The 12,500-nt window shown below is 45.8% G+C and overlaps 2 protein-coding genes across 5 annotated transcripts in view; one reads left to right on the forward strand and one right to left on the reverse strand.

The window, feature by feature from the left end:
* Positions 1 to 4,155: 4,155 nt before the first annotated feature.
* LOC125959715 (ATP-dependent RNA helicase vasa) lies at positions 4,156 to 7,432 on the reverse strand. Of its 4 annotated transcripts, none has more exons than XM_049692600.1 (4): positions 7,326 to 7,432; positions 6,177 to 6,277; positions 6,017 to 6,080; positions 4,156 to 5,918 (listed from the first exon to the last, which is right to left on the reverse strand). In XM_049692600.1, the coding sequence occupies exons 2-4, from the start codon at positions 6,201 to 6,203 to the stop codon at positions 4,327 to 4,329; spliced, it is 1,683 nt and encodes a 560-aa protein (XP_049548557.1). In that variant the 5' UTR covers positions 6,204 to 6,277; positions 7,326 to 7,432; the 3' UTR covers positions 4,156 to 4,326. The 4 variants fall into 4 exon arrangements, with proteins under 4 accessions (XP_049548557.1, XP_049548561.1, XP_049548559.1 ...); XM_049692604.1 differs by having other exon boundaries at positions 6,177 to 6,271; positions 7,326 to 7,394; XM_049692602.1 differs by lacking the exon at positions 7,326 to 7,432 and adding an exon at positions 6,823 to 6,939.
* A 385-nt stretch (positions 7,433 to 7,817) lies between these two features.
* LOC125950135 (RNA-binding protein 5-B-like) overlaps positions 7,818 to 12,500 on the forward strand; it is a 5,498-nt gene continuing 815 nt past the window's right edge. The window contains exons 1-10 of the mRNA XM_049677811.1: positions 7,818 to 8,003; positions 8,441 to 8,531; positions 8,747 to 8,893; positions 8,967 to 9,050; positions 9,113 to 9,266; positions 9,344 to 9,413; positions 9,715 to 9,788; positions 10,389 to 10,478; positions 10,568 to 11,729; positions 11,807 to 12,500. The exon at positions 11,807 to 12,500 is cut by the window's right edge and continues 493 nt beyond it. Coding sequence (XP_049533768.1) covers positions 7,964 to 8,003; positions 8,441 to 8,531; positions 8,747 to 8,893; positions 8,967 to 9,050; positions 9,113 to 9,266; positions 9,344 to 9,413; positions 9,715 to 9,788; positions 10,389 to 10,478; positions 10,568 to 11,729; positions 11,807 to 12,500 — 2,606 coding nt within the window. The 5' untranslated portion in view covers positions 7,818 to 7,963. The remainder of the gene's footprint in view (positions 8,004 to 8,440; positions 8,532 to 8,746; positions 8,894 to 8,966; positions 9,051 to 9,112; positions 9,267 to 9,343; positions 9,414 to 9,714; positions 9,789 to 10,388; positions 10,479 to 10,567; positions 11,730 to 11,806) is intronic.

The following is a 12,500-nucleotide window of genomic DNA, read 5'->3' on the forward strand; positions in this document are numbered from 1 at the left end:
TATTCGCCTTCGTTGCTTTCGTTTAGTCTAACTGCCCACGATAGACCAACTACAGTACACGCCGGCTATCAGCAATATAGAGATCCTTCTTTGCAATACGACAAATGTACCAATAAGAGCTTATCGTGCACATAGCGACGTCAATCAAATATTATTGAAGGATTGTAAATTATAGGGAGCCAGTAGACGGTTCTATAACCTTTTTTAAATGGCTGCCCTGCTAATTGGTTCAACCTACAGACAAATGAACCGGATCTAGCGTGATAATGAAACTGGTCTAATACTATCATATGTTTGTGTCGAATGGTCAACGATAGCAGGATCTCTACGAATAATTGAAGACATGTGTAGCAAAAGATACTTTTGGCTACAAGTTAGGAAAAAAAAAACATTTGACAAATTGAACTTCAAGGGTATTGCAATCTGGTGAATGGTTAAGGGCAATCATCTCTCTCTCCTTAATCTACAAACACATGCCTAAGGAAATTGTAATCTGTAAACATTAATGGTAGATAAAAATCGACAAAATGTAAGAAAAAACGGAATCATACGCAACTTGGCATCTTACTTAGATTGCCGTTGTTTTGTTGGCTAAGATCCGGGATCCGTGTTACCTTCATTCTCCGAATAGCGCACTCCAGATAGATAAGTTTTATAGCATTCGGTTGATATGTCGGAAGGGTTATCGTTCTGACCTTCCGGTATGGAGCAATTCATTCACAAAACGTAGCTTAGTCATAATAAGAACCGCGATTAGCCGATGGCTAAGTTGCGTCGCCGTATGATGTGTTGATATACAACCGATAAAGTGACTAGAGACTTCCTGTGATGGTCAATCAATCCGAATTGATGATGATCCGAATTGAAAGATTTCAATTTATTGCCCGCTGATAACGGCTTAAATCCGGGTACGATAGATAACGCATTGGCCAAACCGTTGCTATCGGAACTAGGTTTTCTTTTGATCTAACTATGCTATCTAACTAGGTTTTCTTTTGATTTATAATAACTTTAGATGACTTTACTTAGAAGGCAATATAGGAAAATAGCAAAACTGTAGAAATCTTTTACCCAAATGTGTTAAAAATCTAGACCTGAAAGTGTAAAAACTCATAAAAGCTATTAAATTGTATAGAGTAAAGAGAAAATTCATCTATTCATCTATTCATCTATCTGTCTCGAGCTGAGATACTCTGTTGAACAAGATTTAATCAATCGAGGACATAAGCACTTTGTAAATCGGCAAATGTATCAATAAAAGCTTATCGTGAGCATACTTGCATCAATCAAGCATTATTGAAGGATTGCAAATTACAGGGAACCAGTAGACCAGTAGAGGTTCTATAACCATTCCGAAAAGGCTGCTCCGCAAATCAAGTCCACCTATAGACCGGAACCGGATCCATCGTAGTTGCTGTTTTAGCGCTTGCTCACATAATTTAGATAAGGTGACGTAGTAATCTCTAAGATTGCCAATCAAACGGATGATGAGCCTAATTTAAAGATTTCAATTTATTGCCGCTGTTACCGGTTTAAATCGGAAACGATGTGCTCTAGATAACGTATTGCTTAACATGTTGCTATTGGAAAGCGGAAGTATAGTAAGTTATTGCAAGAGACTAAATCCAAATCAGGACTGATCTAACGAATATCGCAAACACAATCTGTTTTCCTTTGATTTCGCCGTTCTTCTGTCTAGTATGCGCCCAAACAGGACCTACTGCGGCAAAATCGAGAAATGTTGTTTATTACTCCTTGGCAATTTCGGAATACCAAATTTGGTAGTTTAGTGAACCGATTTTTGAGCGGGATAAAGTGCATCTCTTTGCCAATATTTAAATGCGAAAGAATTAATAAGGATATCTTCTTTTAATTGCCATTTTCTTTATTTCATGAATTTAATACAGCTGGTGTCCAACATAACGAATACGATTAAACAATCGAATCTCCTTAGACAATTGAACCAAGACAAATTCCAGTCAGCTGGGTCTTGGAATTGTCGTAAGTTGCCTTCAAGATGGACTCATTCATCAGCAAACAAGACTTGTAGCTTCCGGTCATGTCGTTCAAACGCGATGCAAACGCGTCAACAGCAGAATTGATCTCACTTACAAAAGACAGTGAGATACGAGAGATGTCCTGCTCCTTCGCTTGCAATTTAGCAACGATCTTGGCTGGATCAGCAATCATATTCTCGCCATCGAACACATCCAGTAGACTAAGGCCGAAAACATCTGACTCGTCAACAAGCAGTAGCTCGTAGATCTTATCTAGTTCCGCTTTCAGGCTCTTCTCGACTGTCTTAACGCATTGCGTAAAGCCAACACCAGCCACATTCATGTTATTATCAACCAGTGTCCGAAGGAAACCGATGCAGCTGGCGTCGACCGATGGAGCCTGATTGTCTAGTTGAAAGATGAACTGATCCTCCATTTGCACAGAATTCGACAAGGACGTCTCTTTGTTCGCAATCACGGCTCGGTAGAATGCATCAGTCTGAGCTGCAGTGTTGAGCTTAGCTGATGCAACTGCATTCACCACGCTATCCTGTAGCTGCTTGTAGATTGGCTCTACCTCCTTTAATTTTTGCACTACTTGATACGACACTGGGCGGCCAGCTTCACAGTTCTGTCAGGATACAAAAATAATTGAAGCTCGATGCCAAAGGATCATTAACGATCAATTAATCTAACTTACGCTTGCAACTCCCAGGCAGAACATGACGATTGTTAGGAACGTCTTCATGATGAACAGTTTTGGTAGGAAGGTTTAGTCGAAACTGATTTTTTGGACTTCTCGTTGAGTTGTTTCCACCACACTGCGATGTGTTCTGATCTACTGAACGAATGCTTCCATGTTTTATACCGTTGCCGGCGGACCCAGACTACTACCAGTGATAACGAGACTTATCAAAATTGTCATATAAAAGCCATGTTGGTCATACAGATTACATTCCATTGAATACCAACCTAAATAGCACTAATCGGTCTAAAATAGACCATTTCCTTTTTACTTTACCACTCACGTTTTATGGACTGGAGAAGGTAGTACAAGATCCGGTTCCGTAAGAAGCCTTACGCCTGGCATACTTTAAAGTCAGTAAATAAATCATCATTTTGCTAGTCACAAATCAACAATTTCCTGTGAATTATGTGCTACACATTCGGTTCCTAGACTGATACGAGACATTATCTTCATGCCTCCTAATTGATAATCGAGCGGTGTTTTATGATCCCGGATACTGATAGATCAACAAAGCACTACAATATCAATCACCGACATCATCTGAGCTGCCTAGCTATTTTCTAGCCATGTCTCGACTATAAAAACATAACTGCCAGTGCAGCCACGAAATCAACAACAGTTCCAAGCTAACCGTCCAACATAGAGCTCGCTTATAAAATGAGGTGCTTAGTAATCGCTTTATCAGTGTTGTGCGCATACTGCTTTCTGGGGATAGATGGCGCCGCAAAGGAACGACAGGATACGATGCAAGCATTTCAACCACTGAAGAAGGCTGGCGGAAAGGTGCAAAGGAAGCTAATTGCAGGAGGAAGTGAACTGTTCGTGGCCTTGCAGTCGGAGCTCATTCTGAGCCAGGAACCATACGTACTGCAGACAATCGACGACGAATCGAACATCCGTAATACATTGGAGCAGGCCGCTGATACCAATTGTGCCGGATTCGTGTCTAGCGCCACCGATTCCCTCATGGCGCTCGCAGGTATTTCGTTCAGCAATTGCGTCACTATGATCGACGACGAAATGTTTGCCAGCTTGTATCCTTCCACCTCGAATGTCGAACGGCAAGAATACACTAAAGCAAGCTTGTTGACGGCGCTTCGTGGATTGAACATCTTCACGGAAGCGGCTACTATCCGAACGAAGCTCGAGGCCATGCTCAGCGCTCTTATTGCGATCGACGGTGTCAGCACAACCGGGCAGCTTTCCTCAATCTTGCGATCTGCATTAAATGATTGCCTGACTGATGCACGAACACTTCTGAAGCAATCACTATCGGGCGCCCATTCCCAAGCAGACTCAATCTGTACACAATAGATAAACAAAAAACCGCCAACAGCTGCTCTAAAATACGGCAATATTTCTTTCCATGCAAAATAAATCACTACCAGCAGATAAACAGTTAATTGAAGTTATAACATATTTAATTCAATTTTATTACATAGTAATATTTAATCAAATTCAATTTGAAATTCAACACAACATTCGGTTTTGTTCTTTGAAAGATCAAGAAATAGAAATGAAAAGTATTCAAGGAATGTTCTCTACAAGAACCATGTAGTAGCCCACGGTACTACTTATTGTTTACCATAACTCCTCGGGTTCCTGCTGCGCCGGTTGAGCATCGATACGAGACCCGTCAGTATCGCGAATATCCCGACCACCAAAGGTCGAACCATTAAACGCTCCACCTCCGCCACCTCCGTCAGCCAGATGCTTCAAAAAGTCTGGCACCGTTTGGTTCGCCTGCTGCAGAATCTTAACCAAATCCCCTGCTATGGCGTAGTCCGCAGCAGGATCATAAAAACTTGTCGCTCGTCCCTTATTGCCAACACGGCCTGTACGGCCAATTCGATGAACGTAGTCGTCTATGTTCTTTGGCAAATCATAGTTAACGACGTGCGATACGTTCTTAATATCCAATCCACGAGCCGCTACCGACGTCGCAATCAAAACGTCCATTCTGCCTTCTTTGAAATCTTTCAGTGCCATTTCACGCTCCCGCTGCAGGCGATCGCCGTGGATCGATGTAGTCGGAAACTTAGTTTCCGACATTAAGGAAGCCAGATAATCTGCGCTCCTTTTTGTTTCGACGAACACCAGCGTTCCTCGAGCGTTCCCTTCACCGAGAAGTTCCTCCAGTTTTTTCCGTTTTTTGAACTTCTCTACCTCATAAACTACTTGTTCTACATCACCACAGGCCCCTCCGACGATGCCTACGGCAACATAGATGTAGTTATTCAGGAACACGCCCGCCAACTGCTGAATATCGGGAGCGAATGTGGCCGAAAACATCAGAGTTTGGCGCTGGTCTTTGGATGGCATCGTCGCGTTTCCCATCACCTTCTCAATCGCGGGCAGAAAACCCATGTCTAGCATGCGGTCGGCTTCGTCGAGTACCACATATTTCACTTTCTCGAATGACACCACACCGCGATCCATGAAGTCCAGCAATCGCCCCGGTGTCGCCACCATTATCTGGCAACCGCCCCGTAGCATCTGCAACTGATGAGTCGATGCCGCACCGCCATAAATGCAGACCACCTTGAGTCCAGTGCCGTGCGAAAATTTGCGCGCCTCGTCATGGATTTGAATGACGAGCTCGCGCGTCGGTGCTACTACCAGAACGTACGGCTGACGATGGTGGAGTTGCAAATCCTGTTGGCCAAGGATCCAGTCGATCATGGGCAACATGAAGGCCGCTGTTTTCCCCGATCCGGTCTGGGCACAGCCCATCATGTCCCGCCCTTTCAGGACGATTGGTATTGCGTGTCTTTGAATCGGGGTCGGCTTATTGTATCCCGATCGGCGCACATTATTCAACAGCACTTCGTTCAGGCCGGACTGGGCGAACGATTCTATGTGGGCTGGTGGGTTTTCCCCCGAAATCTTCACCTCGATTTCATTTAAGTTCTCGAAATTTATACCTGAAGATATTCCTGATCCAAAGATCTCGTTTTCATCCTCAGTTGGTGGTGGTGGGATGTAAATTTCGCGAGGTTTGTCCGTTTTTACCTCATCCATACTGGGGTCATTGCCGGTGTAGCCTCCGTCACCATTTCTTCCTCCACGGAAGCCGCCACCACCACGATCAGCACGATCACGGTCGCCTCGTCCGCCGCCATCTCCACGACGACCACCGAACCCATTCTGATTATGGGCACTGTAACCGTTGCCTAGAAGAAAACATGATGGAATGAATTGGTAAGGTTGATCAAAATCTTCTCAAAAAGGTAACCAATAAAAAGGGATACTGATGATTCCCGCTGCTTACCGTTGGTAACTTCCGAATCATTAAATTGTTCATCATCACCAAAAGCACGCCCCACCTGCGTCTCCTACATATTCATAGATGCAATAAAAAGAAAAAAATACAGCGTTTAATAAAAAAAAATCCGTTCAAAGATATCTTTTTCAAAGAAAAGGTTACTTACATCTTCCTCCCATTCGCCGTCACTCATTTTGATTTTGCGAATAACTGTAAGCTGAAACAGTTGTAGTAGGCACAAATCTAGTTCTCCACGCTAGCCTACTCCTGCATCACATACACACCGTCGTCACCGTTCAAAGATGAGGGAAGAGAAAAATGGTGGTTAAAATATTATAAAAACTAATTGGCTGAAAAGAAAGCCATCACTGTGCACTCGCGCCACCCCTCCCCCACACCCATCGGTAGGATAGCGCAGTTCAAGAAACCGCGTGTTCGGTTGGCCGGCTTCAGCATTCACTCGCCGGGTGTCTGCTTTCGACGAATTTGCTCGCTTCTCGCCCTCTCCACCCACAAACCAAACGATCCAAAGGCACGCGCCTCTTTTGTTCGCGGATGACCGACAACGATATGGATGCGAACGGGCACGGAACGGGCACGAAAGGCATTTTGGCTCTCGCGCGCGACAAAACGCTACTTTACTAACTTTAATATAAACAGATAAATGCAGCTATTACGTTAGCCGGTAGTGATTTTCTAACCTTCGCGATACAGCGAGCACGACAAAGCAGATAAATCCTGCACGGTCTGCAGATTCTGCCTTCCAAAAACCACCAACACTGTGGACGAGAGTTTCAAATAACTAACCGTACCTCTACTCCGAGCGAAGAGCGCAGAAAAAGTGCAATGATCGGCGCAAATCCGATCGAACCATGCTTGCAGCGAACAAAAGAAACCACCACCGCCGCCACAGCAGGCTGTTGTTTACGTATCACGGTGCGAGAAGACGACAGAGATGGTAGCCGGCAGCGTCATACACGCGCTTGACAGAGCGAGCCGGCAAAACCTTTTGCCGCCATTTTCCGGCCAATTTCGAGTGTACGGTTTCTTTAGAATTCCATCGACTAGGGGTTTTTTGTTCGTGCATGGGGCAATGATCGATAAACCTTATGATGGTTCACGTATTCTTATTAAAAGCACATTTAAACGTCTACCAAATAGTTAGGCGTCTATGCATTTCTCGATATTTTCGGCAATTTCACACTCGCTTACACTTTCTTTAATAGAAACAGCATGTTCAAATTCGCAATAATTTCACAAAATTCTTTGACACTACACTACAAAGATCAAATACAAAAATTATCGCTACACTTACCGTGTGATTTGGTTCGGGAAACGTGTTGAAACTTGTAATGATTCGTTTGAATCACTGCACCAGAACAAACCACGACCGGTTTCGAAAGAGCGATGGAGAAAAAGAACTTTTCAAGTAATCGCTGCCAAGGTGCTTTAAATAGAGGGTTCGTATAAAACCAAGGTATTTAAATGGAGAGGTGGCTTCTTGCAGAACACCCCGATCGGATTTTAGAAAAAACTTCACAATTTGACAATTAGTGCCTCTGTTCACGATTACTTCGGGAACGCTCTTTTCGCGTTTCCGTGGTATTACGAATGTTAAAATTCACGAAAAGTGGCACTGTCACAAAGAAACGAAAATTAAATTCACGAAAAGTGCCACAAAAATGGCCCGGCACTACTGTAAAAAAAATCAGTATGGTAACCAGTCAAAGCGTATATGATGCCACCTCTCAATTTAAACACCTTGGTGGCGCGTTCTGTCATTTTTTTTCTACTATTCGCAGCATCACAAAAAGACTCTGGATTTTACGGCGTGTTTCGTGGTTTTCTTTTATTCGCTGCTTTAATGGCAAATGTAGAAATATAACTCAAACCTGAGTGGAGTGAAACGAAGATTATTCGTGCCAACCTAGAAGACTGCCAATCGCCAGCAACATGCAAAGAGATCAACAGAAGAACGCAGCTATGATGGATTGTAAGTCTGCCTGCCATCTTGGAAATTCTCGAGTCCCTTTTGTTGCACTTTTCGTTTCGCTGAGCTCGTCGACGAGAACTTGCAAATCGCAATCGTTTAGTCCGCACGCCTGTTAGTGGAAATTTTCGTTGTGTATAATTTAACTTTCCGGCCGAAGTTTGATTGATTCGATTACCGAGAGTTTTTGGTTCAGTAAGTTCCCTCGGGCACGGGCGCAGGTTCCGCGTACGCTTCGCAGAGCGCGCACCACAGTAAGAAGCCGAGGGAATAAGTTCTCTTCGTACAACAGCCCATGCCCGATGGCAGTAATCTGTAGTTTGAATGGCGAGGAACGCTCGTATTGGCCGTCGTGCCGTGAATACTTTCACCATTATCAAATCCCAAAACGTGTTTATTCGACCGACAAATAATCTCCTTTGAAATGTGATTGTTTATAGTCTCACCGAGTCCAGACAGTGAAACTTCTGGCTACTATAGAAATCGCAGCCGACGTGATGAGCGTGACCGGGGCAATCGAGGAAGATCGAAGTAAGCGCTTGAAAATAACAAAGCTCCACCCGCTCCCCACATACGCACGATGAACCGTCCAGCCGCTGGTCGGGGCCACCGCTGTTGAGATGGGGGATAGGAGTCGCCGAGTGAAATGAATGAACGGACGGATGGCCGCGTGCTTCACATCGAACGCGCCTACCCATGCAAATCATCGCCAACGTCAACTAAATGTACAATGTTTTGCCTTGTAGGGACCGTTTCCGGAACAACTCTCGCTACAGCCGTAGCCGATCTCGGTCGTACAGTCGAGAACGCTACACTTCGCGGCAGCGCAGTGACGAGAGGGATCCATATCGAGACGAGCACGACCAGGAGTATGATGACGGAGGATGGGAAAGGTTTGTGGGAGGATGAACAAGCCTCGTGGAACGCTTCATAAATATTTCAATGCTTTTTCATTTTCGTCCACAGAGAGCGCTACAGACCGCGGAGCCGGGAACGAGACCGAGACCGGGACCGAGAGCGTCGATCCCGTGAGCGATACCGTGATCGAAGGTAATCTAAAGCGGTTGACTCTTCTCCGACGATAGAGTATTTAATTGTCGATTTACCTGCAGAGTCCGAGATAAGGAGGGCCGCCGGGGTGGCTATTCGCCCAGCTCCATGGATGACATCGATAACTTTGATAGCGAAAACGAGTACATGTATGATCGGACGCCCAATAACAACATCATTATTCGCGGACTGGCACCACAAGTTACCGAAGCGGATGTAAGAATTAAGCGTTAACACCGGGCACTGTTTTGTTGTTGCCTGAAGAGCTTAAAATTACCCTTTTCATTCCGTAGATTGTCAGTGATCTCATCCAGTGCGGTCTGCAGGCTTTATCCGTGAGGCTAATTCGCAGGAAAAAGACAGGTAAACTTATGGTGTAACAACCGATGTGTTGAAATTAGATGTAAGCATGTTTCAATCGGGTAGGGATGCCGCGGTAAGGGCAATAAGGAAAAACAGCAAACTTCAACATCCAGACCAGCGCCATGTAAAGCATAGTATTTTCCCGCACGTATGCTCTCGAACGGTCGTGTTTCGTCGATGACACCAGAGTGATGAAAAAGTGTCCTCCCCGGCCTGTGCGGCGCAGATGGTTGATCTTTTATGATTGATATCGTGTTTGTCTTTGCTCTTTCTCTATCCCCGACCCGTCTTTTATTTCTAGGTGAATCCAGAGGGTTCGCATTTGTCGAGTTTCGCACAGAAGAGGAAGCAACTCGGTGGATATGTAACAAACAGGTACCCAACCAACTAAGAAAATCCAGAAAAAATGCTCACAAAGTGACATCGCAAGTTCTAATTCAATGGTTTACTGCTGATCGACGACACAATATTGGGTTTTGTTTCTTTTTCCGTTTTGTTAAAATAATATTCTTTGGTAACAAATCGCCATGCCTCAGGCGATATTAGCAGATTGACAAAAATTATCCCGGTCAAAAACGATCGATTAACAGAGGAACAACTTAAACGATGTTGGGTCAGAATGTACTCTTCGATTCCACTGAATAGTTCATGATTTTTCTTGTAATGTTCCCACTCGCTTGTTAATTTCTGAACGATGCCATATGGTTACACGAGTATGAACAGCACGAAAACCAAGCAGAGGCTCGACAAGCATCAACAGCGCATCAGAAAGAGAGTGGCAGTGACTCGAAGGCGGCCGCCCTTTTATCGCAACAACGCAATCGTCTGCAGACAGAGTGATAAACGGGGTTCTGCCTACCGCGGGTTACTAGGAATGACACACACACGAATTATACTAACTGGATACTTTCGTCTTCTCTTTCCTTTCTTTTTCCCGGTTTCTCCCGGAATTCTCCTGATGTCTGTCATGAATAGGGTGTACTGGTGTTCAATGGGTACCATGCCGTCATGCAATACACCTTTTCGATGCCGTCGAAAATGAGCACCGATTGGTTCTGCTCTAAGGTAAGACTATTCATTGACGATATATGCTCAACGTCGGTACTAACATTTCCGCAATCGATCATTTTTGCCCCCCCCCCCCCCACATCCAGTGCTATGCTTTCAATTTCAAGCGGAGAGAAAATTGCTTCAAATGCCATGCCTCACGCAAGGGTAGCGAGATTGGTGGTGATGGGAGCGACGAGATGAGTAACATTCTCACCAAGAAGATCATGCTGCGCAACCTGGACGTCCTGACGAACGAAGAAAGTGTGCTGGGTGTCATGCAGAAACGGTTGTCTGCGGAGCTGGTCGGAAAAATCTCGAAGGTGGTCATATGCCGCGATCCACTGACCTCGATCTCGCACGGCATGTGTTACTTACACTTCGAAAACCTGGTCGACTCCATGAACACGCACAATGCGCTTAAGGAGCTCGAACCGCCGCTGGTGATCGACAATCGTGAAGTCATCGTCTCGTATTGCATGGATACCGAAAACCGCAATGTAATGAAACCAAATCAACCGGCAAACCACCCTCACCATCACCATCATCAACGTGCTGAAGGAGGAGGAGGTAATCTTCGCAATGGAGGCGGCGATGGTCGGGGGCAACAATCGGGTGATCATTCGCAATCTGGAAGCTATCATCATCACCACCATCATCATCATGGCGGTGGACATCGAGGAGATGGAGCTGGACCGAGCTTCGATCGTTACGGCAATTCACATGGATCGAATAAAAATTCCGGAGGTAGCTCTGGCAACAGTGGAGGTGGTGGTCGTAACAGTTACCACCAGGGTGGCACAGCAGCACAACACCAGAATACGACCGCTGGAGGATTGGCGAGTACGCAGGCGGCCTCGACAGAGCTAGAATTCCCGGGCAACTATACACTGGCCGATGTACCACGTTTGGCCGAGTATAGTGCCTCGATGTATGCCTCCAATACGGCCGAACATGCACACTATCTCCAATATTACACTGACTATTACAACTCGAAGTTAGCACACACCGCTCCCACTGTTACAGTACCACCTGCTGTTCTTGCTGGAGCCGGAAGCGGAATAGCGCCTCGGATGAGTGAAACGGCCAACAATGGTGCTGCGGTCGCTCAATCGGCCATAGCACGCAAACAGGCAGGCGGCGTTAGTGGCAACCCAAACATCAGAGGTGCTAAGGATGATAGGTTCGCGCCGGTTGTCGCGTCAACAGTTACTAATCAACCGCAACCGCAGCTACCGGTACCGAATGGACTTGATGGTCGAAAGTATCGTATGTATCGCAGTGGATGGTTTCTCTCCGGCATTTCGGCGATGCATTATTCATATTTCAATTCCAATTCCTTCCAGCCGTCCCCGACACCTCACTCTATCAGTTTGATGAAACGTCCGGCTTTTATTATGACCCCACCACCGGTCTCTATTATGACGCCAACTCGCAGTATCACTACAATCGTGAAACCGGTTCCTATTTGTACTGGGATTCGGAAAATCAAACTTATGTTGCCGTTCCCCCTTCGACCGGCACGGAGATGGCAAGTGCGCAACATGAAACCACCGCGAGCACTCTGATCGGACCTACACTGCCGGCAGCTTTTGAACCTGATTCTGCCCACGCGCACGTACCGTTAGCATCGGCAGTCAACGATGGGACGGACAAAGCCGCCGAAAAGTCGAAAACTAAAGATCATCAAGCACCTCCGCAGGACAAGGTTAAGGTTGCAAAGAAGATTGTTAAAGATATGGAAAAATGGGCGAAACAGCTGAACCAAAAGAAGGACTACAGCGTACTGCAGCCACCGGCGCGTATCGAAGAGGCAACGTTGTACTCTTCGCTAGGTCCCTCGTCGAGACCGTTGGCCATGGAGTCGCAAGGTGGCGCTAGTGCTGGATACGCTGACGTTGGTTTTTCGTTGCTGGAGAAAAAAGAACGTCTTGGAGGCGGCAGTGGTAATGGTGGATCCGACGGTTATACTGCGACCGGCAAGCCCACGCAGGGAGGAAACATTCCGAGTGGCTCCCAGTACGGTGGTGGCTCGGACTC

The sequence above is a fragment of the Anopheles darlingi genome, chromosome 2, assembly GCF_943734745.1.
Source record: "Anopheles darlingi chromosome 2, idAnoDarlMG_H_01, whole genome shotgun sequence".
Classification (NCBI taxonomy): domain Eukaryota; kingdom Metazoa; phylum Arthropoda; class Insecta; order Diptera; family Culicidae; genus Anopheles; species Anopheles darlingi.

Excerpts from the sequence above, each read along its gene's own strand:
- LOC125959715 (XM_049692600.1), bottom strand. The coding sequence starts at position 6,203 with ATGAGTGACGGCGAATGGGAGGAAGAT. Across the intron at positions 6,081-6,176 it reads ACGGCGAATGGGAGGAAGAT|GAGACGCAGGTGGGGCGTGC; the intron begins GTAAGTAACCTT and ends ATGAATATGTAG. Across the intron at positions 5,919-6,016 it reads TGATTCGGAAGTTACCAACG|GCAACGGTTACAGTGCCCAT; the intron begins GTAAGCAGCGGG and ends GTTTTCTTCTAG.